Here is a 25,134-nt window from a genome sequence, read left to right on the forward strand (position 1 = left end):
TGCCTTCAGACTGACACCATTACACCACATTCTACTACAAACCCCTCTCACTGATGTCTATCGCCCAGAGAAGCTGTGTTCACCACATATCAACACATCACCACCAAGACAAACATGATGAGAGGTCAAAGTGAAGCTCTATCACACTTCTCCAGTACACCCCAGCACACTCCTTCCTCTGCCCGGCGGTGTGACCGCATCAGATGACAAAGGCTCTGGTTTAAATAACGTTGACAGATCAATTAAACAGCAACTCTGTATTTAACTACTAGAGCCCAGAATAGAAACTGGGGCCTCTGCCAGCCTGACTTACAATGACACACAGACAGACAATACACTGATAACACACACACAGAAGATATTGGGTAACACACATAGGGACATAGGGTAGAAGACAGGGTAGAAGACATAGGGAGATAGGGTAGAAGACAGGGTAGAAGACATAGGGACATAGGGTAGAAGATAGGGTAGAAGACATAGGGACATAGGGTAGAAGACATAGGGACATAGGGTAGAAGACATAGGGACATAGGGTAGAAGACATAGGGACATAGGGTAGAAGACATAGGGTAGAAGACATAGGGACATAGGGTAGCACACATAGGGACATAGGGTAGAAGACATAGGGTAGAAGACATAGGGTAGAAGACATAGGGACATAGGATAGCACACATAGGGACATAGGGTAGAAGACATAGGGACACAGGGTAGAAGACATAGGGACATAGGGTAGAAGACATAGGGACATAGGGTAGAAGACATAGGGTAGGAGACATAGGGACATAGGATAGCACACATAGGGACATAGGGTAGCACACAAAGGGACATAGGGTAGAAGACATACGGTAGAACACATAGGGTAGAACACAAACACATACATAGGAACACACTGGAGACTTATATTTACCTTTGAGAAAAAGAGACATGAAAATCATATCTATTGACAAACACACAAACTTCTCCAGTTCTTAACCAATCTTCCCCTCTTGTATCACTTTTCATCCCCTCCCTTCTATCTCCCTGTCGTTCCCTCACCAAACCATCCCTCTTCCCTCTCTCTCTCCCCTAGGCCTCTCTCCCAGACACTCACACACACAGAGGGCAGACCTATAAATGTCTGGTTATCTGTCTCAGACTGCCTCGTAATAGTAAAGCCATAAAGCCACGTCACTGGCCATAAACAAGCAGGGAGGATTATTCTCACCCCCTCAGCACTGAGCTGGCCTGCAGTAGGGTAGGGTGGACTTGAGAGTACCAGGGCCTGCAGTAGGGTAGGGTGGACTTGGGAGCACCAGGGCCTGCAGTAGGGTAGGGTGGACTGGAGAGCACCAGGGCCTGCAGTAGGGTAGGGTGGACTGGAGAGCACCAGGGCCTGCAGTAGGGTAGGGTGGACTTGGGAGCACCAGGGCCTGCAGTAGGGTAGAGTGGACTGGAGAGCACCAGGGCTGGGAGGGCCTGAAGTAGGGTAGGGTGGACTGGGGAGCACCAGGGCCTGCAGTAGGGTAGGGTGGACTGGAGAGCACCAGGGCCTGCAGTAGGGTAGGGTGGACTGGGGAGCACCAGGGCCTGCAGTAGGGTAGGGTGGACTGGGGAGCACCAGGGCCTGCAGTAGGGTAGGGTGGACTGGGAAGCACCAGGGCCTGCAGTAGGGTAGGGTGGACTGGAGAGCACCAGGGCCTGCAGTAGGGTAGTGTGGACTGGAGAGCACCAGGGCCTGCAGTAGGGTAGAGTGGACTGGGGAGCACCAGGGCCTGCAGTAGGGTAGGGTAGGGTGGACCGAGCGCGGTCGCCCTCTAAACCGCCTGCAGTCGCTCTCTAAACTGCCTGCGGTTTGCTCTCTAAACCGAGCGCGGTCGCTCTCTAAACCGCCTGCGGTCGCTCTCTAAACCGCCTGCGGTCGCTCTCTAAACCGCCTGCGGTCGATCTCTAAACCGCCTGCGGTCGCTCTCTAAACCGCCTGCGGTCGCTCTCTAAACCGCCTGCGGTTCGCTCTCTAAACCGAGCGCGGTCGCCCTCTAAACCGAGCGCGGTCGCCCTCTAAACCGAGCGGGGTCGCCCTCTAAACCGAGCGCGGTCCCTCTCTAAACCGAGCGCGGTCCCTCTCTAAACCGAGCGCGGTCCCTCTCTAAACCGAGCGCGGTCCCTCTCTAAACCGAGCGCGGTCCCTCTCTAAACCGAGCGCGGTCCCTCTCTAAACCGAGCGCGGTCGCTCTCTAAACCGAGCGCGGTCCCTCTCTAAACCGAGCGCGGTCCCTCTCTAAACCGAGCGCGGTCCCTCTCTAAACCGAGCGCGGTCCCTCTCTAAACCGAGCGCGGTCCCTCTCTAAACCGAGCGCGGTCCCTCTCTAAACCGAGCGCGGTCGCCTCCAGACACTATTCACATCAGATGACCTGTGCCCGTGCCAGATCGTTCCCGTAACGTTCCCGCTCTCTAGCTAGCATGGAGGCTTGCATTATATGTTCTGCCAGTGTTCCCGGAACATTCCTGCTCCCTACCTGGCATTGAGGACAGGGCTTTAGAGAGGTCCAGGCCAAATGGACCGGGCTCAGAGCCCAACTCAACCCAGTGTGTATTTGTCTAGAGACTTTCCTGAATGGGGAGCCAAGGGAAGGCTCTCTGGAAAAGGCTTGAGCCGTAAAAGCGAGGAATTTAACGAGACAAAACATTACCGTTTAGTGTTTGTTTTCCCTACAACTCTGAGTCTCTGTGTGTGTGTGTGTGTGTGTGTGTGTGTGTGTGTGTGTGTGTGTTAAATGAGAAAAGCGGATAGGGAGAGAGAAAAACTTAAAACCTTCAACCAACCTGCCATTATTTTATTTACCAGTTAAGCTGTAAAAACAACAGTTATTGGGGAACTGAACAGAGCATCACTGTGCTGTGACTGAGTGTTTCTCAGATGACTGACAGCACAGTTTAGACACCATGGTAACATGTCTTATCAGAGAGTTAACGATGACACTATATCACTCTCTGTCTGTCTGTCTGTCTGTCTGTCTGTCTGTCTGTCTGTCTGTCTGTCTGTCTGTCTGTCTGTCTGTGTCCGTCTCTGCCAGCACAGTGTGTTTGTGTGTGTGGCTCTGCACGCGCTGCCACACGTCTCAGAGGACCAAAGAATGTAGTATCTGATGAAAGACATATCCCCCACGAACCATCCTAAATCCACACACATACTTCCTTCCCCAGCTGGGACCTCTCCACCTCAACCACCGTGTCTGTGCTTGTCCTCTCTAAAACCGGATCACGTTCATGTCTCCCTCACACACAGTCCAAGACAGAAAGTATCAAGCTAACATCATCACAACAGTCACAGTGATCCAAAAACTATCCAGAAAGTTCTGTCTCTCAACCCAGTGAAGGCATTCAAGTTCATATCAATACCAATATGCTTCCCTCAACCTCACCCTTGTCCTCTCCCCAACATTACCTCTAACCCCCAGCACTACCTCTAACCCCCAGCACTACCTCTAACCCCCAGCACTACCCCTAACCCCCAGCACTACCCCTAACCCCAGCACTACCTCTAACCCCAGCACTACCTCTAACCCCCAGCACTACCTCTAACCCCCAGCACTACCTCTAACCCCCAGCACTACCCCTAACCCCCAGCACTACCTCTAACCCCCAGCACTACCTCTAACCCCCAGCACTACCTCTAACCCCCAGCACTACCCCTAACCCCCAGCACTACCTCTAACCCCCAGCACTACCTCTAACCCCCAGCACTACCCCTAACCCCCAGCACTACCTCTAACCCCCAGCACTACCTCTAACCCCCAGCACTACCTCTAACCCCCAGCACTACCTCTAACCCCCAGTACTACCTCTAACCCCCAGCACTACCTCTAACCCCCAGCACTACCTCTAACCCCCAGCACTACCCCTAACCCCCAGCACTACCTCTAACCCCCAGCACTACCCCTAACCCCCAGCACTACCCCTAACCCCCAGCACTACCTCTAACCCCCAGCACTACCTCTAACCCCCAGCACTACCTCTAACCCCAGCCCCAGTACTACCTCTAACCCCCCAACACTACCTCTAACCCCCAGCACTACCTCTAACCCCCAGCACTACCTCTAACCCCCAACACAGAGGTGGTACAGGGGCTGGGGTTAGAGGTAGTACTGGGGCTGGGGTTAGAGGTAGTACTGGGGCTGGGGTTAGAGGTAGTACCGGGATTAGAGGTAGTGCTGGGGGTTAGAGGTAGTACTGGGGCTGGGGCTAGAGGTAGTACTGGGCCTGGGGTTAGAGGTAGTACTGGGGCTGGGGTTAGAGGTAGTACTGGGGCTGGGGTTAGAGGTAGTACTGGGGCTGGGGTTAGAGGTAGTACCGGGGCTGGGGTTAGAGGTAGTACCGGGGATGGGGTTAGAGGTAGTACCGGGGCTGGGGTTAGAGGTAGTACTGGGGCTAGAGGTAGTACTGGGGCTAGGGTTAGAGGTAGTACCGGGGCTGGGGTTAGAGGTAGTACCAGGGCTGGGGTTAGAGGTAGTACCGGGGCTGGGGTTAGAGGTAGTACCGGGGCTGGGGTTAGAGGTAATACCGGGCTGGGGTTAGAGGTAGTACCGGGGCTGGGGTTAGAGGTAGTGTTGGGGGTTAGAGGTAGTACTGGGGTTAGAGGTAGTACCGGGGCTGGGGTTAGAGGTAGTACCGGGGCTGGGGTTAGAGGTAGTACCGGGGCTGGGGTTAGAGGTAGTACTGGGGGTTAGAGGTAGTACTGGGGCTGTGGTTAGAGGTAGTACCGGGGCTGGGGTTAGAGGTAGTGCTGGGGGTTAGAGGTAGTACCTGGGCTGGGGTTAGAGGTAGTACTGGGGCTAGAGGTAGTACTGGGGCTAGAGGTAGTATTGGGGCTGGGGTTAGAGGTAGTACCGGGGCTGGGGTTAGAGGTAGTACCCGGGCTGGGGTTAGAGGTAATACCGGGGCTGGGGTTAGAGGTAGTGTTGGGGGTTAGAGGTAGTACTGGGGGTTAGAGGTAGTACTGGGGCTGGGGTTAGAGGTAGTACTGGGGCTGGGGCTAGAAGTAGTACTGGGGCTAGGGTTAGAGGTAGTACCGGGGCTGGGGTTAGAGGTAGTACCGGGGCTGGGGTTAGAGGTAGTACTGGGGGTTAGAGGTAGTACTGGGGCTGGGGCTAGAGGTAGTACCGGGATGGGGTTAGAGGTAGTACCGGGGCTGGGGTTAGAGGTAGTACTGGGGCTGGGGTTAGAGGTAGTACTGGGGCTGGGGTTAGAGGTAGTACTGGGGCTGGGGTTAAAGGTAGTACCGGGGATGGGGTTAGAGGTAGTACTGGGGTTAGAGGTAGTACTGGGGTTAGAGGTAGTACTGGGGCTGGGGTTAGAGGTAGTACTGGGGCTGGGGTTAGAGGTAGTACTGGGGCTGGGGTTAGAGGTAGTACTGGGGTTAGAGATAGTACTGGGGTTGGGGTTAGAGGTAGTACTGGGCTGGGGTTAGAGGTAGTACTGGGGCTGGGGTTAGAGGTAGTACTGGGGTTAGAGGTAGTACCGGGCCTGGGGTTAGAGGTAGTACCGGGGCTGGGGTTAGAGGTAGTACTGGGGCTGGGGTTAGAGGTAGTACCGGGGCTGGGGTTAGAGGTAGTACTGGGGCTGGGGTTAGAGGTAGTACTGGGGCTAGAGGTAGTACTGGGGCTGGGGTTAGAGGTAATACTGGGGCTGGGGCTAGAGGTAGTACTGGGGCTGGGGCTAGAGGTAGTACTGGGGTTAGAGGTAGTACTGGGGCTGGAGGTAGTACTGGGGATGGGGTTAGAGGTAGTACTGGGGCTGGGGTTAGAGGTAGTACTGGGGCTGGGGTTAGAGGTAGTACTGGGGCTGGGGTTAGAGGTAGTACCGGGGCTGGGGTTAGAGGTAGTACCGGGGCTGGGGTTAGAGGTAGTACCGGGGCTGGGGTTAGAGGTAGTACCGGGGCTGGGGTTAGAGGTAGTACCGGGGCTGGGGTTAGAGGTAGTACCGGGGATGGGGTTAGAGGTAGTACCGGGGCTGGGGTTAGAGGTAATACTGGGGCTGGGGCTAGAGGTAATACTGGGGTTAGAGGTAGTACTGGGGTTAGAGGTAGTACCGGGGCTGGGGTTAGTGGTAGTACCGGGGCTGGGGTTAGAGGTAGTACCGGGGATGGGGTTAGAGGTAGTACCGGGGCTGGGGTTAGAGGTAGTACTGGGGCTAGAGGTAGTACTGGGGCTGGGGTTAGAGGTAGTACTGGGGCTAGAGGTAGTACTGGGGCTGGGGTTAGAGGTAAAACTGGGGCTGGGGTTAGAAGTAGTACTGGGGCTGGGGCTAGAGGTAGTACTGGGGCTGGGGTTAGAGGTAGTACTGGGGCTGGGGTTAGAGGTAGTACTGGGGCTGGGGCTAGAGGTAGTACTGGGGCTGGGGTTAGAGGTAGTACTGGGGCTGGGGTTAGAGGTAGTACTGGGGCTGGGGTTAGAGGTAGTACTGGGGCTGGGGTTAGAGGTAGTACTGGGGGCTGGGGTTAGAAGTAGTACTGGGGTTGGGGCTAGAGGTAGTACTGGGGCTGGGGTTAGAGGTAGTACTGGGGCTGGGGTTAGAAGTAGTACTGGGGCTGGGGCTAGAGGTAGTACTGGGGCTGGGGTTAGAGGTAGTACTGGGGCTGGGGTTAGAGGTAGTACTGGGGCTGGGGTTAGAGGTAGTACTGGGGCTGGGGTTAGAGGTAGTACTGGGGCTGGGGCTAGAGGTAGTACTGGGGCTGGGGTTAGAGGTAGTACTGGAACTGGGGTTAGAGGTAGTACTGGGGCTGGGGTTAGAGGTAGTACTGGGGGCTGGGGTTAGAGGTAGTACTGGGGCTGGGGTTAGAGGTAGTACTGGGGTTAGAGGTAGTACTGGGGTTAGAGGTAGTACTGGGGCTAGAGGTAGTACTGGGGTTAGAGGTAGTACTGGGGCTAGAGGTAGTACTGGGGCTAGAGGTAGTACTGGGGGCTGGGGTTAGAGGTAGTACTGGGGGCTGGGATTAGAGGTAGTACTGGGTTTAGAGGTAGTACTGGGGTTAGAGGTAGTACTGGGGCTAGAGGTAGTACTGGGGTTAGAGGTAGTACTGGGGTTAGAGGTAGTACTGGGGCTAGAGGTAGTACTGGGGTTAGAGATAGTACTGGGGTTAGAGGTAGTACTGGGGTTAGAGGTAGTACTGGGGCTAGAGGTAGTACTGGGGCTGGGGTTAGAGGTAGTACTAGGGCTAGAGGTAGTACTGGGGTTAGAGGTAGTACTGGGGTTAGAGGTAGTACTGGGGCTAGAGGTAGTACTGGGGTTAGAGGTAGTACTGGGGTTAGAGGTAGTACTGGGGTTAGAGGTAGTACTGGGGCTGGGGTTAGATGTAGTACTGGGGTTAGAGGTAGTACTGGGGCTAGAGGTAGTACTGGGGTTAGAGGTAGTACTGGGGTTAGAGGTAGTACTGGGGTTAGAGGTAGTACTGGGGCTGGGGTTAGAGGTAGTACTGGGGTTAGAGGTAGTACTGGGGTTAGAGGTAGTACTGGGGCTGGGGTTAGAGGTAGTACTGGGGCTGGGGTTAGAGGTAGTACTGGGGTTAGAGATAGTACTGGGGTTGGGGTTAGAGGTAGTACTAGGCTGGGGTTAGAGGTAGTACTGGGGCTGGGGTTAGAGGTAGTACTGGGGTTAGAGGTAGTACCGGGCCTGGGGTTAGAGGTAGTACCGGGGCTGGGGTTAGAGGTAGTACTGGGGCTGGGGTTAGAGGTAGTACCGGGGCTGGGGTTAGAGGTAGTACTGGGGCTGGGGTTAGAGGTAGTACTGGGGCTAGAGGTAGTACTGGGGCTGGGGTTAGAGGTAATACTGGGGCTGGGGCTAGAGGTAGTACTGGGGCTGGGGCTAGAGGTAGTACTGGGGTTAGAGGTAGTACTGGGGCTGGAGGTAGTACTGGGGATGGGGTTAGAGGTAGTACTGGGGCTGGGGTTAGAGGTAGTACTGGGGCTGGGGTTAGAGGTAGTACTGGGGTTAGAGGTACCTCTTAACAGATGAAACTCAGACACAGAGACTACACCACGGCCTTGACTCATGGAATGAGCTGGAACTAGGAGATATACCCGTTACTGACAGTACTGTCCAGCCCCCGCATGCACTCTCTCTCACACACACACACACACACACACGCACACGCACACGCACACACCTCCATTTTGTTCTTATTTCCCCAGTGCAGGATCAGAGGAGAGACCACTGTTGACCACTGACCACCCATAGAGGGAAGGAGTGAAAGGGAGAGAGAGAAGGAAAGAGAGCGAGTGATAGATTGAGAGGACTTGACGAGTGTGGGTTCTTGTCAAGCATCATATTCTACTGTTCCCACTAGCATGTAGCCTCCAGTCCAGTTTAGCCTCAGTAGTCTTGGATTATTACAGAGAGAGAGAGAACAGGAGAGAGAGAGAACAGGAGAGAGAGAGAGAGAGAGAGAGAGAGAGAGAGAGAGAGAGAACAGGAGAGAGAGAGAGAGAGAGAGAACAGGAGAGAGAGAGAGAGAACAGAAGAGAGAGAGAGAACAGAAGAGAGAGAGAACAGAAGAGAGAGAGAGAACAGAAGAGAGAGAGAGAACAGAAGAGAGAGAGAAAGAGAGGGGCGGGGGGGCAGCGCTACACTGCCAGAGAGCAAGGCGGTGAACCACCACGTTTTAACAATGAGCAGCCCGACCAGACTCTACAACTCTACAACCCCACATCAAATCCAGCCACAGGCCCAGGCTTCAATGGCTGCAGGAATCCAGCTTTTAGCAATTTGTTATAGCAGCAGATGTGAGTCTGTAGCTTTAATAACGTTCAAACAGTGGGTTTTTCTCGTAACTTGCATGACAAACGCTGTTGGTAGAGCGTTGACTATTAAACAGAGAATTAAAATGGAAAATTACAAACATAATGAAGTATCTAAAAACAATAACAACAATATGACATTTTTTTCTGCCAGTTTTTCTCCAGTTATTAACCATTTGTTTGTTATTCCCTCCCTTCTATCTCCCTGTCCTTCCCTCACCAATCCATTCCTCTTCCCTACCTCACCCCTGTTAGTCTCTCTCTCCCTCAGTAGACAACCGTGATGGGAGGGTGATGGAATGGAGGAAAGGGAGGGAGGGGGGTATGAATAAGGGGGGGTAGGGAGTTTAAGCAAGAATGACAATGACCTGAGGGTTGTGTAAGTGGGGGGAGATGGGGGTAAGGTGGTCAGTAGCTAGAGGTGGAGGGTGTGGATGAGTGTACAGGGTGGGATGTTTGACTCAGTGGTAACCAGAACTGGTCTGAGGGTTGAATTGGGGGTCGAGGATAGGCCACTGAAGGGAAGAGGGCTTTTATTTGTGAATGACCTCAGCGGTCTGACATGGGCGTCCGTGCAGCAGAGCACACTCCAACCTCCATCACATGACCGGATAACTGATAACACGTACCCTACTATCTCTCTCTCCTCTACTCTCTGGCCTGCTGGCTGGTTGTGTGCTGGGTGGGATCTGTATGCCTCTGATAGGGGCTTTCCTGGACAACCAGACAGGTGTGTGTGTGTGTGTGTGTGCATGACAGAGACATAAGACAGTGAGATAAGAGGTAACAACACATACAGGTGTTTGAGATTTCAGATGACCCCTTGTGAGGTCTTGCCCTACTTTTATAAGGATAACACCCTTAAAAACATTCCAGGCTTCACATCTTGACAGACGGTATCGTTGCTAAGGGACAGTTAGAAATGAACCTCCCCAACATTAAAAAATGTTTCACATGACCCTCTCCTTGTACTGTAAAATAAATTGCACAACCTCCCCCCTCATAGAAGTCATTCAAAATAATGTTTACGACCACAAATAATAACTGTAGTGACCCTGTGTTTATTAACGTGGATATGGACTTTGCCACTTCAGCATGCTTTTGTGGCACAGTTGATGTCACGCAGGACTATGGGCCAAAAGGTTGAGGGTTCACTGATGACCATGGACGAGCTCACTCTCCCTGCCTGTTTCACTAGGCCTACATTACGATCAAAGCCGGCCGCAGATCAGCTAGGGGGAAATCAGATTTTCTACATTTTGATGGCGTATTTATAATTCTATCAAATATATGCAACACATTTTCCACCAACAGGTTTCTGTGCCAATGCACCACACAACCAATAAACAAAGCATACCAACTTCAGCCACTTCAATATCATGGTTTGCGTTTTCAACACCACAATAAATAGACTATGTCAATCTGGACAAACAGAAAATACATCCCTGCCTACCTTGTAAGTCTACTCAATATCGATGGCCTGTCTGGACAATCTTCTAATGTCATTCAACTTTTTGTGTTTTGTAACAGATTTCCATTCATCAAATGGCCGCTTCACAGCTTGGATTGATTGATTTTATTTGTCAGTAAAAAACAAAATCCATATAGTGCCTTCAGAAAGTATTCATACCCTTGACTTATTCCACATGTTGTTGTGTTACAGTCTGAATTGAACATGGATTAAATAGATTGAACATTGACACACCTTTGCTATGACATTCCAATTTGAGCTCAGGTGCATCCAATTTCCTTTGATCATCCTTCAGATGTCACTACAACTTGATTGGAGTCAACCTGTGGTCAAATCAATGATTTAGCTAAAAACACACCTGTGTTTATAAGGTTCCACAGCTGACAGCGTATGTCAGAGCAGAGCCGCAGTTCAACAGCTCAGACACAAGACGTATGTGGCAGGGACTCCAGACAATCACGGATTACAAAGGGAAAACCAGCCACGTCGCGGATACCGACGTCTTGCTAAACCCCTTCTTCGCCCGCTTTGAGGATAACACAGTGCCACCGACTTGGGCCGCTCCCGAGGACTGTGGGCTCTCGTTATCCGTGGCCGATGTGAGTAAGACATTTAAGTGTGTTAAACCTCGCAAGGCTGCCGGCCCAGACGGCCATCCCTAGCCGCGTCCTCAGAGCATGCGCAGACCAGCTGGCTGGAGTGTTTAGGACATATTCAATCTCTCCCTATCCCAGTCTGCTGTCTCCACACGCTTCAAGATGGCCACCATTGTTCCTGTTCCCAAGAAAGCAAAGGTAACTGAACTAAATGACTACAGCCTCGTAGCACCCACTTCTGTCATCATGAAGTGCTTTGAGAGGCTAGTCAAAGATCATATCACCTCCATCCTACCTGACACCCTAGACCCACTTCAGTTTGCATACCACCCCAATATATCCACAGACGATGCAATCGTCATCGCACTGCACACTGCCTGATTCCATCTGGACAAGAGGAATACCTATGTAAGAATGCTGTTCATTGACTACAGCTCAGCCTTCAACACCATAGTACCCTCCAAGCTCATCATTAAGCTCGGGGCCCTGGGTCTGAACCCCGCCCTGTGCAACTGGGTCCTGGACTTCCTGACGGGCCGCCCCCAGGTAGTGAAGGCAGGCAACAACACCTCCACTACGCTGATCCTCAATATAATATCCTCAATATAGATCAGCCCCCTCCTGTACTCCCTGTTCACCTACACTTCCAACTCAATCATCAAGTTTCCAGAAGACACAACAGTGGTAGGCCTGATTACCAACAACAATGAGACAGCTTACAGGGAGGAGGTGAGGGCCCTGGCGGAGTGGTGCCAGGAAAATAACCTCTCCCTTAACGTCAACAAAACGAAGGAGCTGATCGTGGACTTCAGGAGACAGCAGAGGGAGCACGCCCACATCCACATCAACGGGGCCGCAGTGGAGAAGGTGAAACGCTTCAAGTTCATCTGCGTACTTATCACTGTCAATCTGAAATGTTCCACCCACACAGACAATGTGGTGAAGAAGGCGCAACAGCGCCTCTTCAACCTCAGGAGGCTGAAGAAATGTTACTTGGCCCCTAAGACCCTCACAAACTTTTACAGATGCATCATTGAGAGCATCCTGTCAGGCTGTATCACCGCCTGGTACGGCAACTGCACCGCCCACAACCGCAAGGCTCTCCAGAGGGTGGTGCGGTCTGCCCAAAGCGTCACCGGGGGCACACTGCCTGCCCTCCAGGACACCTACAGCATCCGATGTCACAGGAAGGCCAAAAATATCATCAAGGACATCAACCACCCGAGCCACTGCCTGTTCACCCCGCTGCCATCCAGAAGGTGTGGTCAGTACAGGTGCATCAAAGCTGGGACTGAGAGACTGAGAAACAGATTTTATCTTAAGGCCATCAGACTGTTAAACAGCCATCACTATCAGGCCTTCACCAACTATCCTGCACTGAACTTAGTCACTGTCACTATCAGGCCTTCACCCAGTACCCTGCCCTGAACTTAGTCACTGTCACTATCAGGCCTTCACCCAGTACCCTGCCCTGAACTTAGTCACTGTCACTATCAGGCCTTCACCCAGTACCCTGCCCTGAACTTAGTCACTGTCACTATCAGGCCTTCACCCAGTACCCTGCCCTGAACTTAGTCACTGTCACTATCAGGCCTCCACCCAGTACCCTGCCCTGAACTTAGTCACTGTCACTATCAGGGCTTCACCCAGTACCCTGCACTGAACGTAGTCACTGACACTATCAGGGCTTCACCCAGTACCCTGCACTGAACTTAGTCACTGTCACTATCAGGCCTTCACCCAGTACCCTGCACTGAACTTAGTCACTGTCACTATCAGGCCTTCACCCAGTACCCTGCCCTGAACTTAGTCACTGTCACTATCAGGCCTCCACCCAGTACCCTGCACTGAACTTAGTCACTGTCACTATCAGGGCTTCACCCAGTACCCTGCCCTGAACTTAGTCACTGTCACTATCAGGCCTTCACCCAGTACCCTGCACTGAACTTAGTCACTGTCACTAGCCGGCCTTCACCCAGTACCCTGCCCTGAACTTAGTCACTGTCACCATCAGGCCTTCACCCAGTACCCTGCCCTGAACTTAGTCACTGTCACTAGCCGGCCTCCACCCAGTACCCTGCCCTGAACTTAGTCACTGTCACTAGCCGGCCTTCACCCAGTACCCTGCCCTGAACTTAGTCACTGTCACTAGCCGGTCTTCACCCAGCACCCTGCACTGAACTTAGTCACTGTCACTAGCCGGCCTTCAACTAGTACCCTGCCCTGAACTTAGTCACTGTCACTAGCCGGCCTTCACCCAGTACCCTGCCCTGAACTTAGTCACTGTCACTATCAGGCCTTCACCCAGTACCCTGCCCTGAACTTAGTCACTGTCACTATCAGGCCTTCACCCAGTACCCTGCCCTGAACTTAGTCACTGTCACTATCAGGCCTTCACCCAGTACCCTGAACTTAGTCACTGTCACTATCAGGCCTTCAACTAGTACCCTGCCCTGAACTTAGTCACTGTCACTAGCCGGCCTTCACCCAGTACCCTGCACTGAACTTAGTCACTGTCACTAGCCGGCCTTCAACTAGTACCCTGCCCTGAACTTAGTCACTGTCACTATCAGGCCTTCACCCAGTATCCTGCCCTGAACTTAATCACTGTCACTATCAGGCCTTCACCCAGTACCCTGCCCTGAACTTAGTCACTGTCACTATCAGGCCTTCAACTAGTACCCTGCCCTGAACTTAGTCACTGTCACTAGCCGGCCTTCACCCAGTACCCTGCACTGAACTTAGTCACTGTCACTAGCCGGCCTTCAACTAGTACCCTGCCCTGAACTTAGTCACTGTCACTAGCCGGTCTTCACCCAGTACCCTGCCCTGAACTTAGTCACTGTCACTATCAGGCCTTCACCCAGTATCCTGCCCTGAACTTAGTCACTGTCACTATCAGGCCTTCACCCAGTACCCTGCACTGAACTTAGTCACTGTCACTATCAGGCCTTCACCCAGTACCCTGCCCTGAACTTAGTCACTGTCACTATCAGGCCTTCACCCAGTACCCTGCCCTGAACTTAGTCACTGTCACTAGCCGGCCTCCACCCAGTACCCTGCCCTGAACTTAGTCACTGTCACTAGCCGGCCTTCACCCAGTACCCTGCCCTGAACTTAGTCACTGTCACTATCAGGCCTTCACCCAGTACCCTGCCCTGAACTTAGTCACTGTCACTAGCCGGCTGCCACCCGGTTACTCAATCCTGCACCTTAGAGGCTGCTGCCCAATGTACATAGACATGGAATCACTGGTCACTTCAATAATGGAACACCAGCCACTTTAATAATGTTTTCATAATGTTTTACTCATTTCATATGCATATACTATATTCTAGTCAAGTCCATCCTATTCAGATATTGCTGTATATATACTATTCTATCCAACGTATTCTACAGACATACTATATATTCTATCCACAGTCTCCATAATGTCTATACATCCCATCACATATGTGTATTTAGTATATCTGAATATTTAGTGTATTTGTGGATAGAATATTTAGTATATCTGTAGAATATGTTGGATGTAATAGTATGGAGACCCTTGACTTTTTCCACAATTTGTTACATTACAGCCTTATTCTAAAATGTATTTAATAGTTTTTCCCCCTCAATCTACAAACAATACGCCATAATGACAAAGCAAAAACAGATTAACTATTTTAAGCTAATTTAGAAACATTTTTAAACTGAAATATTACATTTACATAAGTATTCAGACCCTTTACTCAGTACTTTGTTGAAGCACCTTTGGCAGCGATTACAGCATCAAGTCTTCTTGGGTACGACGCCATAAGCTTGGCACACCTGTATTTGGAGAGTTTCTCCCATTCTTCTCCGCAGATCCTCTCATGCTCTGTCAGGTTGGATGGGAATCATTGCTGCACAGCTATTTCCAGATCTCTCCAGAGATGTTCAAGTCCAGGCTCTGGCTGGGCCACTCAAGGACATTCAGAGACTTGTCCCGAAGCCACTCATGCTTAGTTGTGGCTGTGTGCTTAGGGTCGTTGTCCTGTTGGAAGGTGAACCTTCACCCTAGTCTGAAGTAATGAGAGCTCTGGAGCAGGTTTTCATCAAGGATCTATCTGTACTTTGCTCCGTTCATAGTTACCTCTATCCTGACTAGTCTCCCAGTCCCTGCCGCTGAAATACATCCCCACATTTTCCTTCTAGAAGGTTCTCCCATCTCCATAGAGGAACTCCAGAGTGACCATCGGGTTCTTGGTCACCTCCCTGATTAAGGCCCTTCTCCAACGATTGCTCAGTTTGGCCAGGCGGCCAGCTCTTGGAATAGTCTTGGTGGTTCCAAACTTCTTCCATTTAAGAATGATGGAGACCACTGTGTTCTTGGGGCCCGTCAAAGCTGCAGAAATATTTTGGTACCCTTCCCCAGATCTGTGCCTCGACGCTTTCCTGTCTAGGATCTATACAGTCAATTCCTTCAACCTCATGGCTTGGTTTTTGCTCTGACATGCACTGTCAACTGTGAGACCTTATATAGACAGGTGTGTGCCTTTCCAAATCTTGTCCAATCAATTGAATTTACCTGCTGATGTTGAGATTGGTGTTTTGCGGGTACTATTTAATGAAGCTGCCAGTTGAGGACTTGTGAGGCATCTGTTTCTCAAACTAGACACTAATGTACTTGTCCTCTTGCTCAGTTGTGCACCGGGGCCTCCTACTCCTCTTTCTATTCTGGTTAGAGCCAGTTTGCGCTGTTCTGTGAAGGGAGTGGTACCCAGCATTGTACGAGATCTTCAGTTTCTTGGCAATTTCTCGCATGGAATAGCCTTCATTTCTCAGAACAAGAATAGACTGATGAGTTTCAGAAGAAGGGCTTTGTTTCTGGCCATTTTGAGCCTGTAATCAAACCCACAAATGCTTATGCTCCAGATACTCAACTAGTCTAAAGAAGGCCAGTTTTATTGCTTCTTTAATCAGGACATCAGTTTTCAGCTGTACTAACATAATTGCAAAAGGGTTTTCTAATGATCAATTAGCCTTTTAAAACTATAAACTTGGATTAGCTAACACAACGTGCCATTGGAACACAGGAGTGATGGTTGCTTATAATGGGCCTCTGTACACCTATGTAGATATTCCATAAAAAAATCTGCCGTTTCCAGCTACAAGTAGCCATTTACAACATTAACAATGTCTACACTGTATTTCTGATCAATTTTATGTTATTTTAATGCACAAAAAAATTTGCTTTTCTATCAAAAACAAGGCCATTTCTAAGTGACTCCAAACTTTTGAACGGTAGTGTGTGTGTATATATACAGTTGAAATCGGAAGTTTACATACACCTTAGTCAAATAGATTTAAACTCAGTTTTTCACAATTACTGACATTTAATCCTAGTGAAAAATTCCCTGTCTTAGGTCAGTTTGGATCACCACTTTATTTTAAGAATGTGAAATGTCAGAATAATAGTAGAGAGAATGATTTATTTCCGCTTCTATTTCTTTCATCATATTCCCAGTGGGTCAGAAGTTTACATACATTCAATTAGTATTTGGTAGCATTGCCTTTACATTGTTAAACTTTGGTCAAACGTTTCGGGTAGCCTTCCACAAGCTTCCCACAATAAGTTGGGTGAATTTTGGCCAATTCCTCCTGACAGAGCTGGTGTAACTGAGTCAGGTTTGTAGGCCTCCTTGCTCGCACACACTTGTTCAGTTCTGCCCACAAATCTTCTATAGGATTGTCAGGGCTTTATGATGGCCACTCCAATACCTTGACTCTGTTGTCCTTAAGCCATTTTGCCACAACTTAGGAAGTATGCTTGGAGTCATTGTCCATTTGGAAGACCCATTTGCGACCAAGCTTGAACTTCCTGACTGATGTCTTGAGATGTTGCTTCAATATATCCACGTAATTTTCCTTCGTCATGATGCCATATATTTTGTGAAGTGCACAAGTCCCTCCTGCAGCAAAGCACCCCCACAACATGATGCTGCCACCCCCGTGCTTCACGGTTGGGATGGTGTTCTTCGGCCTGCAAGCCTCCCCCTTTTTACTCCAAACATAATGGTCATTATGGCCAAACAGCTCTATTTTTGTTTCATCAGACCAGAGGACATATCTCCAAAAAGTACGATCTTTGTCCCCATGTGCAGTTGCAAACCATAGTCTGGCTTTTTTATGGCGGTTTTGGAGTAGTGTCTTCTTCCATGCTGAGCGGCCTTTCAGGTTATGTCGATATAGGACTCGTTTTACTGTGGATATAGATACTTTTGTGCCTGTTTCCTCCAGCATCTTCACAAGGTCCTTTGCTGTTGTTCTGGGATTGATTTGCACTTTTACGCACCAAAGTATGTTCATCTCTAGGAGACAAAACGAGTCTCCTTCCTGAGCGGTATGACGGCTGCGTGGTCCCATGGTGTTTATACTTGCGTACTATTGTTTGTGCAGATGAACATGGTACCTTTAGGGGTTTGGAAATTGCTCCCAAGGATGAACCAGACTTGTGGAGGTCTACAATTGCTTTTCTGTGGTCTTGGCTGATTTCTTTTGATTTTCCAATGATGTCAAGCAAAGAGGCACTGAGTTTGAAGATAGGCCTTGAAATACATCCACAGGTACACCTCCAATTGACTGAAATTATGTCAATTCGCCTATCAAAAGCTTCTAAAGCCATGACATAATTTTCTGGAATTTTCCAAGCTGTTTAAAGGCACAGTCAGCTTAGCGTAAGTAAACTTCTGAACCAATTGTGATACAGTGAAATAATACACTTGAAGATTTCTGTTCACCGCCACTCCCCATCCATCTTAACAGAGCTTGAGAAAATCTGCAAGGAAGAATGGAAGAAAAGCCCCAAATCCAGATGTGCAAAGCTGATACAGACACAGTGCCAAAGGTGCTTCTACAAAGTATTGACTCAGGGGGGTGAATAGTTATAAATTAGATATGAATAGTTAAATTAGATATTTTTGTATTTCATTTTCAATTAATGTGCAATAATGTCCAAAAACAGTGATTTTTCTGTTGTTGTTTAAATCCGTTTTGAATTCAGGTAACACAACAAAATGTGCAATAAGTCATGAGGTATGAATACTTTCTGAAGGCACAGTATAAAGATTTTCTAAAGTGACCGGAATTGCACAATAAAGTCGGGGAAGTATTTCCATTGTGGTCCCTACTGTGTATGTAAATACATATACAATTACATAGATAGACACATTACAGAGATACAGACAAAAACATGGTTATACTGTTCACACATTAGCCAGCTTTTGACCTTTTTAAAAGTGGTTAAGGATGGTATGGCTTACTGTGGTAGTTTGTTCCACTCATCTGCGCCGGTATATAGAAATGTGTTCTTATATTTAAAACAGTGAATGTTAGAGTCTCAGACTATGGACTTACCCTGGTGGATGTCTTTAATAAATGAAAACATTTGGATAGGTACCTGGGGGCTGAGTCCGTGATAATTCTGTGAACCAGAACCATTTTTTCCACTGATCGCTAGCCTAGCTGCTTAACAGGCTCGACCTCCTGAGGAGTATGAGGGAGGAGGTTCAATACAATTCTTACAAGCTTGTTTGGCTGGAGGCTTATTGTTTGGGGCTGCTGGTGGACCATGATGTGCAGGCATAATCAGAGTGACACTGGACTACTGCCTGACTGTTTATGGTGTCTAGAACTAGGTTTCCATCCAACTGGCAAAAGATTTATGTGAATATTTTTTACATCCGCATTAAAACAATATGCGCATTTTCCCATCAGTTGTGTTTCCATCATATTAACTTGTTGCAGATAAAAGTCTGTGTAAATACGTAGTGCACATAAAAATACCTTGAGGTTAAATTCCCATGTACCGAGTAAAAAGACAAGTTAAATGGGTTTCCATGGCATTTTCAACTCTAGTCCTACTGTTGGTTTGGTCACAATAGTTTTTGAGTAGATCTAGTGAATGTGTCCACTCTGGTGTTGACACGTGTACTCTAGCCCACAGCTCACAGATACCGTGCAGGTATAGCCCACAACATGATGACATTATTATGGACTAAAGTGAAACATTTATTTTATTTGTCAAACGGCAGCCAAGTATCAATAATCATGTCACCAGAATAAGACCCTCAATATTTACCGAAAGGAGCATCAAACTATCCACCGACCACTACGATCAGTCTGAATGGTGGATGGAGGGCAGGATACACTGTGGAATAGTAAAAGTTAGCACATGGAAGAAGTGTAGTGCATGAGGGGAGAAAGACATTTGGCTAGGATGGAATAAATGATCTAGTAAAATCTGCAGAGTAAACCAGGAAATACACACTACCCTCCCCTGTGCCCAATAAAAACACACAACGCTCCCCAAAGCAAATAATATCTCAGAGAGGATGCCAAACATCACCCAGCGCATAGTGAACATACTCTCTGTGTATGAGTGTGTATATATTAAACATATCTGAGGCACAGAGATCCATCTGACACCAATTACCCCCCTTATTAAACCACAGGCATTCTGCTTAATACCTGGCATACCATACCACACACACACAGTACACAAACACAGAGAGGGAGAGACACAGAGAGACAGAGACACAGAGACACAGAGAGACAGACAGAGGTCTCATGTTGCTCTTTCCTCTCCATCTTTCACCTCAGTCAATAATTCATGCTGTGCATGTATGCTCCTTGTGCATCATGGGAAATGTCCACTTCTGGCTGACCTCCAAAGTGACCCCTAGTGGCCCCCACCCCTCCTCTGCTCCTCACCCCCTCCATACTCTTCCCTCTGTTTTTATCAGTGTCAGAGTGATAAGGAAAATCCCTCCGTTACAGACAGAGAGAGGAGAGATAGCCAGCTCTCGCTGCTGCTCGGACTGTGTGCTTCCGTAACTAATGCCTAGGCTTCAGCTCTCAGGCATAGACATGCAAATCACCTCAGATACACTAATGCTGGGCTTCTGACTGGATCCTCTTCTTTTAAATAGTGTCTTTAAAAAACATAACCGTCTTTGGGTCTTTGAAAAGTGTTATATAAATCCTACATTATTATTAAATCATTCTGATTGAAAACATCTATTGCTGAGCAGATGTGGGCTCCCGAGTGGCGCGGCGGTCTAAGGCACTGCATCTCAGTGCAAGAGGTGTCACTGCAGTCCCTGGTTCAAATCCAGGCTGCATCACATCCGGCCGTGATTGGGTGTCAATTGGCTCAGCGTTGTTAGGGTTTGGCCGGGGTAGGCCGTCATTATAAATAAGAATTTGTTCTTAACTGACTTGCTTAGTTAAATAAAGGTTAAATTAAATAAAAAATGTCATCACTGAAATCATTCTGAATGACTTGAGTTCTCATGGGGTTTGTTCCACAACAACCAAAAGAGAGCAGTGTGTTTGTCCCACTCAGAAGTGGGCTTCAGCTCAGCTGTGGTGTTTCTCTCATAAACAAGGGCTGCATGGAGTCAACCTCTGAGTGCACTCATGCTTCTCCCTCTTTTCTCTTTCTCGGACTTTGCCCCCCCTTTTCTTTTTCTTGTTGTTCTCTCTCTCTCTCACTCTGACTTTCCCCCTTTCTCTCCCTCCCTTGCTCTCTCCTCTATTTGCTCCCTTCATCTTTCACACAAACAAGGGACCAAAACATCAATTCTTCCTAAATGTTCATTGTTTCAATGCAAATATTTCTGAGGTCTGAATCTGGGCCTAATTTATTTTGCTCATTGACACAAATCTTGAGGCGTAGCACGCATCTCTCCCCGACACTGTGACCGTAGCGCTGCACTCAACAGTGGCTGTAATGGAAAGTGGCCGATACTTTATCTAGAGTTTATCAGAACCAACATTACAGAAATTCGGAATCTCTCTTGCACACCAGCTCACATAGAAGAGGACAAGCCTTAATGGTGTATCCCAGAACATCTATTTCCCTTCTGACAACAACAACAACAGATTAAAATAAGGAAACAAAGAGGAAGACCAGAAGACAACATATTTGGAGAAGTTCTCTCTTGGACTCCAAGGTTAGGTTCAATAACCTCCTCCATAGTGAACCCGTGACAGACGGATGGTGAGAAAGGGCATAAGGAGATGGTCAGAGGGAACAACCAGACCTTTCCGCTCTTACTAGCCTAGTTCCCACTCTCAGAGGGTCATAGGGCCCTGGCCACCTCTCAATTAACACATAGTAAACCCAGCCTAGGGTAGGGGGCAGTATTTTGACGTCCGGATGAAAGGCATGCCCAAATTAAACTGCCTGCTACTCAGGCTCAGAAGGTAGGATATGCATATTATTAGAAAACACTCTGACGTTTCTAAAACTGTTTGAATGATGTCTGTGAGTATAACAGAACCCATATGGCAGGCAAAAACCTGAGAAAAATCCAACCCGGAAGTGTGGAAATCTGAGGCTTGTAGTCTTTCAAGTGAATCCCTATCCAGTACACAGTGACTTAGGGTTCATTTTGCACTTCCTAAGGCTTCCACTAGATGTCAACAGTCTTTAGAACGTTGTTTCATGCTTCTACTGTGAATATGGCGTGAACAAGAGGGCCTGGAAGTTGATGAGTGCGGAAATTACATGCGCTCAGAGGCGCGTGCTCACGTGAGTGTGAGCTGTGTTCCTTTTCTTTTCTGAAGACATTGGAATTGTCCAGTTGGAATATTACTGAAGATTTATGTTAAAAACATCCTAAAGATTGATACTATACATCGTTTGACATATTTCTACGAACGTAAATATAACTTTTTTTGACTTTTCATCGTGACATTTTTCATCGTGACAACAAAAAGGAGGTATTTGGACATAAATGATGGACTTTATCAAACAAAACAAACATTTATTGTGGAGCTGGGATACCTGGGAGTGCATTCTGATGAAGATCATCAAAGGTAAGCAAATATTTATAATATTATTTCTGAGTTTTATTGACTCCACAAAATGGTGGGTTTGGTTTCGTGTCTGAACGCTGTACTCAGAGTATTGCAAAGTTTGCTTTCGCTGTAAAGTTTTTTTTAAATCTGACACAGCAGTTGCATTAAGGAGAAGTGTATCAATAATTCTTTGAATTAGAGTTGAATATTTTATCAACGTTTATGATGAGTATTTCTGTAAATTGATGTGCTCATTCACCGGAGGTTTTGGGAGGCAAAACATTTCTGAACATTACACGCCAATGTAAAATGGGGTTTTTGGATATAAATATGAACTTTATCGAACAAAACATACATGTATTGTGTAACATGAAGTCCTATGAGTGCCATCTGATGAAGATCTTCAAAGGTTAGTGATTCATTTTAGCTGTATTTCTGTTTTTTTGTGACGCCTCTCCTTGCTTGGAAAATGGCTGTGTGGTTTTTCTTGTCAAGGTGATGTCCTAACATAATCGTATGGTGTGCTTTCGCCGTAAAGCCTTTTTGAAATCGGACGATGTGGTTGGATTAACAAGAAGTGTATCTTTAAAATGGGATATAATAGTTGTATGTTTGAGAAATTTGAATGATGAGATTTTTGTCGTTTTGAATTTGGCGCCCTGCTATTTCACTGGCTGTTGAATTGTGTGTCCCGCAGGTGGGACGGTCACGTCCCACATACCCCAGAGAGGTTAAATAAATAGACACTTATATAACACCATACAAACATATAATCAACGCATATAAAACCTTAAACTAAACTTCCAAAAACATCCACTTATGCTAAATATATAGCACTATACAAACCCACCATTAACACATAACACCCTAAATAACATTATACAATCACAGAGAAGCGTGGGTTCTGGTCCTTGTAGGTTTCCACAGGAGGAAGACAGCTTTATCACTGTGGAAGTGGGATTTAATAGGCCAGTGTCAAACACCACAACAGGTGGGAAGAGTCAATATTGGACTCCAATGTTTAGAGTCACACAGGCCTTTATCTGATGCTTTATTTTCACATCAATGGCCAGTACTTCCTACTTCTGCTTTAATCACCTCAGCTGCTATCCTAGCACATATTTACTCTATCATTTGTTGTATAAAATACCATACAAATCATTTAATATAACTTTATTGTCCCCCGTGTCCTCCTTCATGGTGACTGCTTTAACTCACCTTAGCTTCCACCCCAGGAACCACATATATATTTTTTCAATTCACTATGATTCAATTCATCTTTATTGTCCACTATGGTATTTTGCTCCTTTAACTCGATTGCGATTGTCACAGGAACCATATTTTTTCACGTAAATCCAACACAGTACAGTTCAACTGAATACAACTTTATTGTCCCCTATAGGGTATCCTACTTATTGCTTCCCAAACTACTACTGTATTATTCCTATCTATCACTTTCAGTGTTCCCAAAACATCCCCCAGAGAACCCTCTCCCTATCCTTCGCTCTCCCCTCCCTCCCTCTTCCTCTCCCCCTCCCACTACCCCTTCTCTCTCCCCATCTCCTTCTCTCCCTCCCTCTCCTTTTCCCCTCTGTACATCCCTCTCCTCTCTCCTTCTCTCCCCCTCCTACTACCCTCTCTCTCTCTCCCCATCTTCTCTCCCTCCCTCTCCCTTCCTCCATGTGACTTCCCAGAGTGCCAAGGACCAGGTCTCTCCCACTCTCCTCTCGGCAGCTTCCCACGGACACATAGCGGCTACTGGGCTGGAGGACTGTGGGAAGGCAGGGAGCCAAGGGCTTTCTGGGGACGAGTAGTCGCGTCTGTCAAGAACCCACACACAAACATATGTGCATGGTCAAAATGTGCGCACATATGCAAGCTCCCGAGCACACGTGCAGATGCTCTGTGTGGGTGCTCGCGAGTGCAACCCTCTGCATCAATCTATTGTAAAATATATTTGATGCTGTTCATAGTCACGTCATAGAGCTAAGTCTCAGTTTAAGGTAAAGATTGGGGGTGGGGTAATCTGATCTGAGATCTGCGGTTAGGGACAATATCTACCTCGAGAGACAGGGAAGAATGAGAAGGGGTTTTACAGTGTTGTGAGTCTATCAGAAAATAACCATGTTGCTAGTTCCCAGGCTGTCCCTGTGGGAGGGGGGAGAGGGTTCCCAGATCCACCCCCACTCAACCTCATTCATTATTCTATTACTCTCTATCTGTGTGTGTGTGTGTGTGTGTGTGTGTGTGTGTCTGTTTCTCCTCTCTTCTCTATGTGTGTGTTTCTCTCTCTTCTCTCCGTGTGTGTGTGTGTGTGTGTTTCTCCTTCTCTATGTGCATGTGTGTGTGTGTGTGTGTGTATGTGTCTCCTCCTCTCTTCTCTCTCTGTGTGTGAGTGTGAGTGTCTCTCTCTCTCATTCAGGAGCCAGGTAGAGTCAAGTCTTCCTCTGTTGAGGCCCAGGTGGAAAGTCCATTATCTGAGCACGTTCTATAAATAGCAAGTCAGTGAGTCCAGTGAGAGACTGGTGGAGAGCAGACACTGGACCACTAACACTGTCCACCACTAACATGACGTTCTGTTCAGTATGGAGTTACAGGTATGTAATGTATGCTTTACGGACATACAGTTGATGTGAATTGATAGTCACTGGTCTTTATCACAGAGGTCCTACACTTCCCTACACCAGTTCAACCATTCTGACTCCATGTTCTATATCCCAGAAGAATAGAATGAGGGCAGGTGAGAAGGCCTACAACGTAAAAGCAGAAAGAGGAAGGAGAAAGAGGGAGAGAAATAGAAAGAGAGAGTTCAGAATCAGAGAGGAAGAACAGAGGAAATGTCAGAGAAGAAACCATAACAACTCTACAAATCATGATAATAATACAAGATATCAGAAAAGGGGGAATGAGAGAGTAGAAGGAAAGAAAAAGCAGAAAATAAGAGAAAGTGGAACAAACAAAAAAGAAAGTAAGCAAGAAAAGAAAAACAGCCAAGCAGCGAAATGGTAAAAAAAAAAGCTCAATAATTTGAGAGAAAGAACGTACGAGGGAGAAAAGAGAGAGAAAAGCATGGAAAGGAAGGGAAAGGGTTAATAAGGAGGAGACTGCTGTGTGGATAAGTAGTACTTCAGCTTGGAGCCTTTGGCTGGCAGGGCCAGGGCTCTTGGACCAACCCCAACCAGCTCACTGTTGTTCTGGTTCCCCTGGGCAACATTACAGCGGGCCGGATTCCGCGTAGCCATCTTTAACTGGGCCATAATGATTAGGGAGCTGAACGTGCTGACGGCACCGGGCTCATGTTATTACAGAAACCCTGATTTACACCACCACCATTCATAATGCATATGGTCCAGACCTTTCAACATCACTGCATGTGTAGCCCACCATAGTCCACTGTCTAAATCTATATGGGCTGTGTGCTAAAGGAAAAACCCTTGGAGGGACAAAAAAACTTGTAATCATTTTCTA

The 25,134-nt window shown here is 48.0% G+C and overlaps 1 protein-coding gene across 1 annotated transcript in view; it reads right to left on the bottom strand.

Annotated features, from left to right (window-relative positions):
* Positions 1-24,908, bottom strand: part of LOC115184907 (zinc finger protein GLIS2-like) — a 49,260-nt gene extending 24,352 nt beyond the window's left edge. The window contains exons 1-2 of the mRNA XM_029745462.1: positions 24,793-24,908; positions 1,205-1,714 (exon numbers count right to left, since the gene is read on the bottom strand). Of these exons, the coding sequence (XP_029601322.1) occupies positions 1,205-1,714; positions 24,793-24,908 (626 nt within the window). The remainder of the gene's footprint in view (positions 1-1,204; positions 1,715-24,792) is intronic.
* Between the last annotated feature and the right edge of the window lie 226 nt (positions 24,909-25,134).

The sequence above is a fragment of the Salmo trutta genome, unplaced genomic scaffold, assembly GCF_901001165.1.
Source record: "Salmo trutta unplaced genomic scaffold, fSalTru1.1, whole genome shotgun sequence".
NCBI classification, from domain to species: domain Eukaryota; kingdom Metazoa; phylum Chordata; class Actinopteri; order Salmoniformes; family Salmonidae; genus Salmo; species Salmo trutta.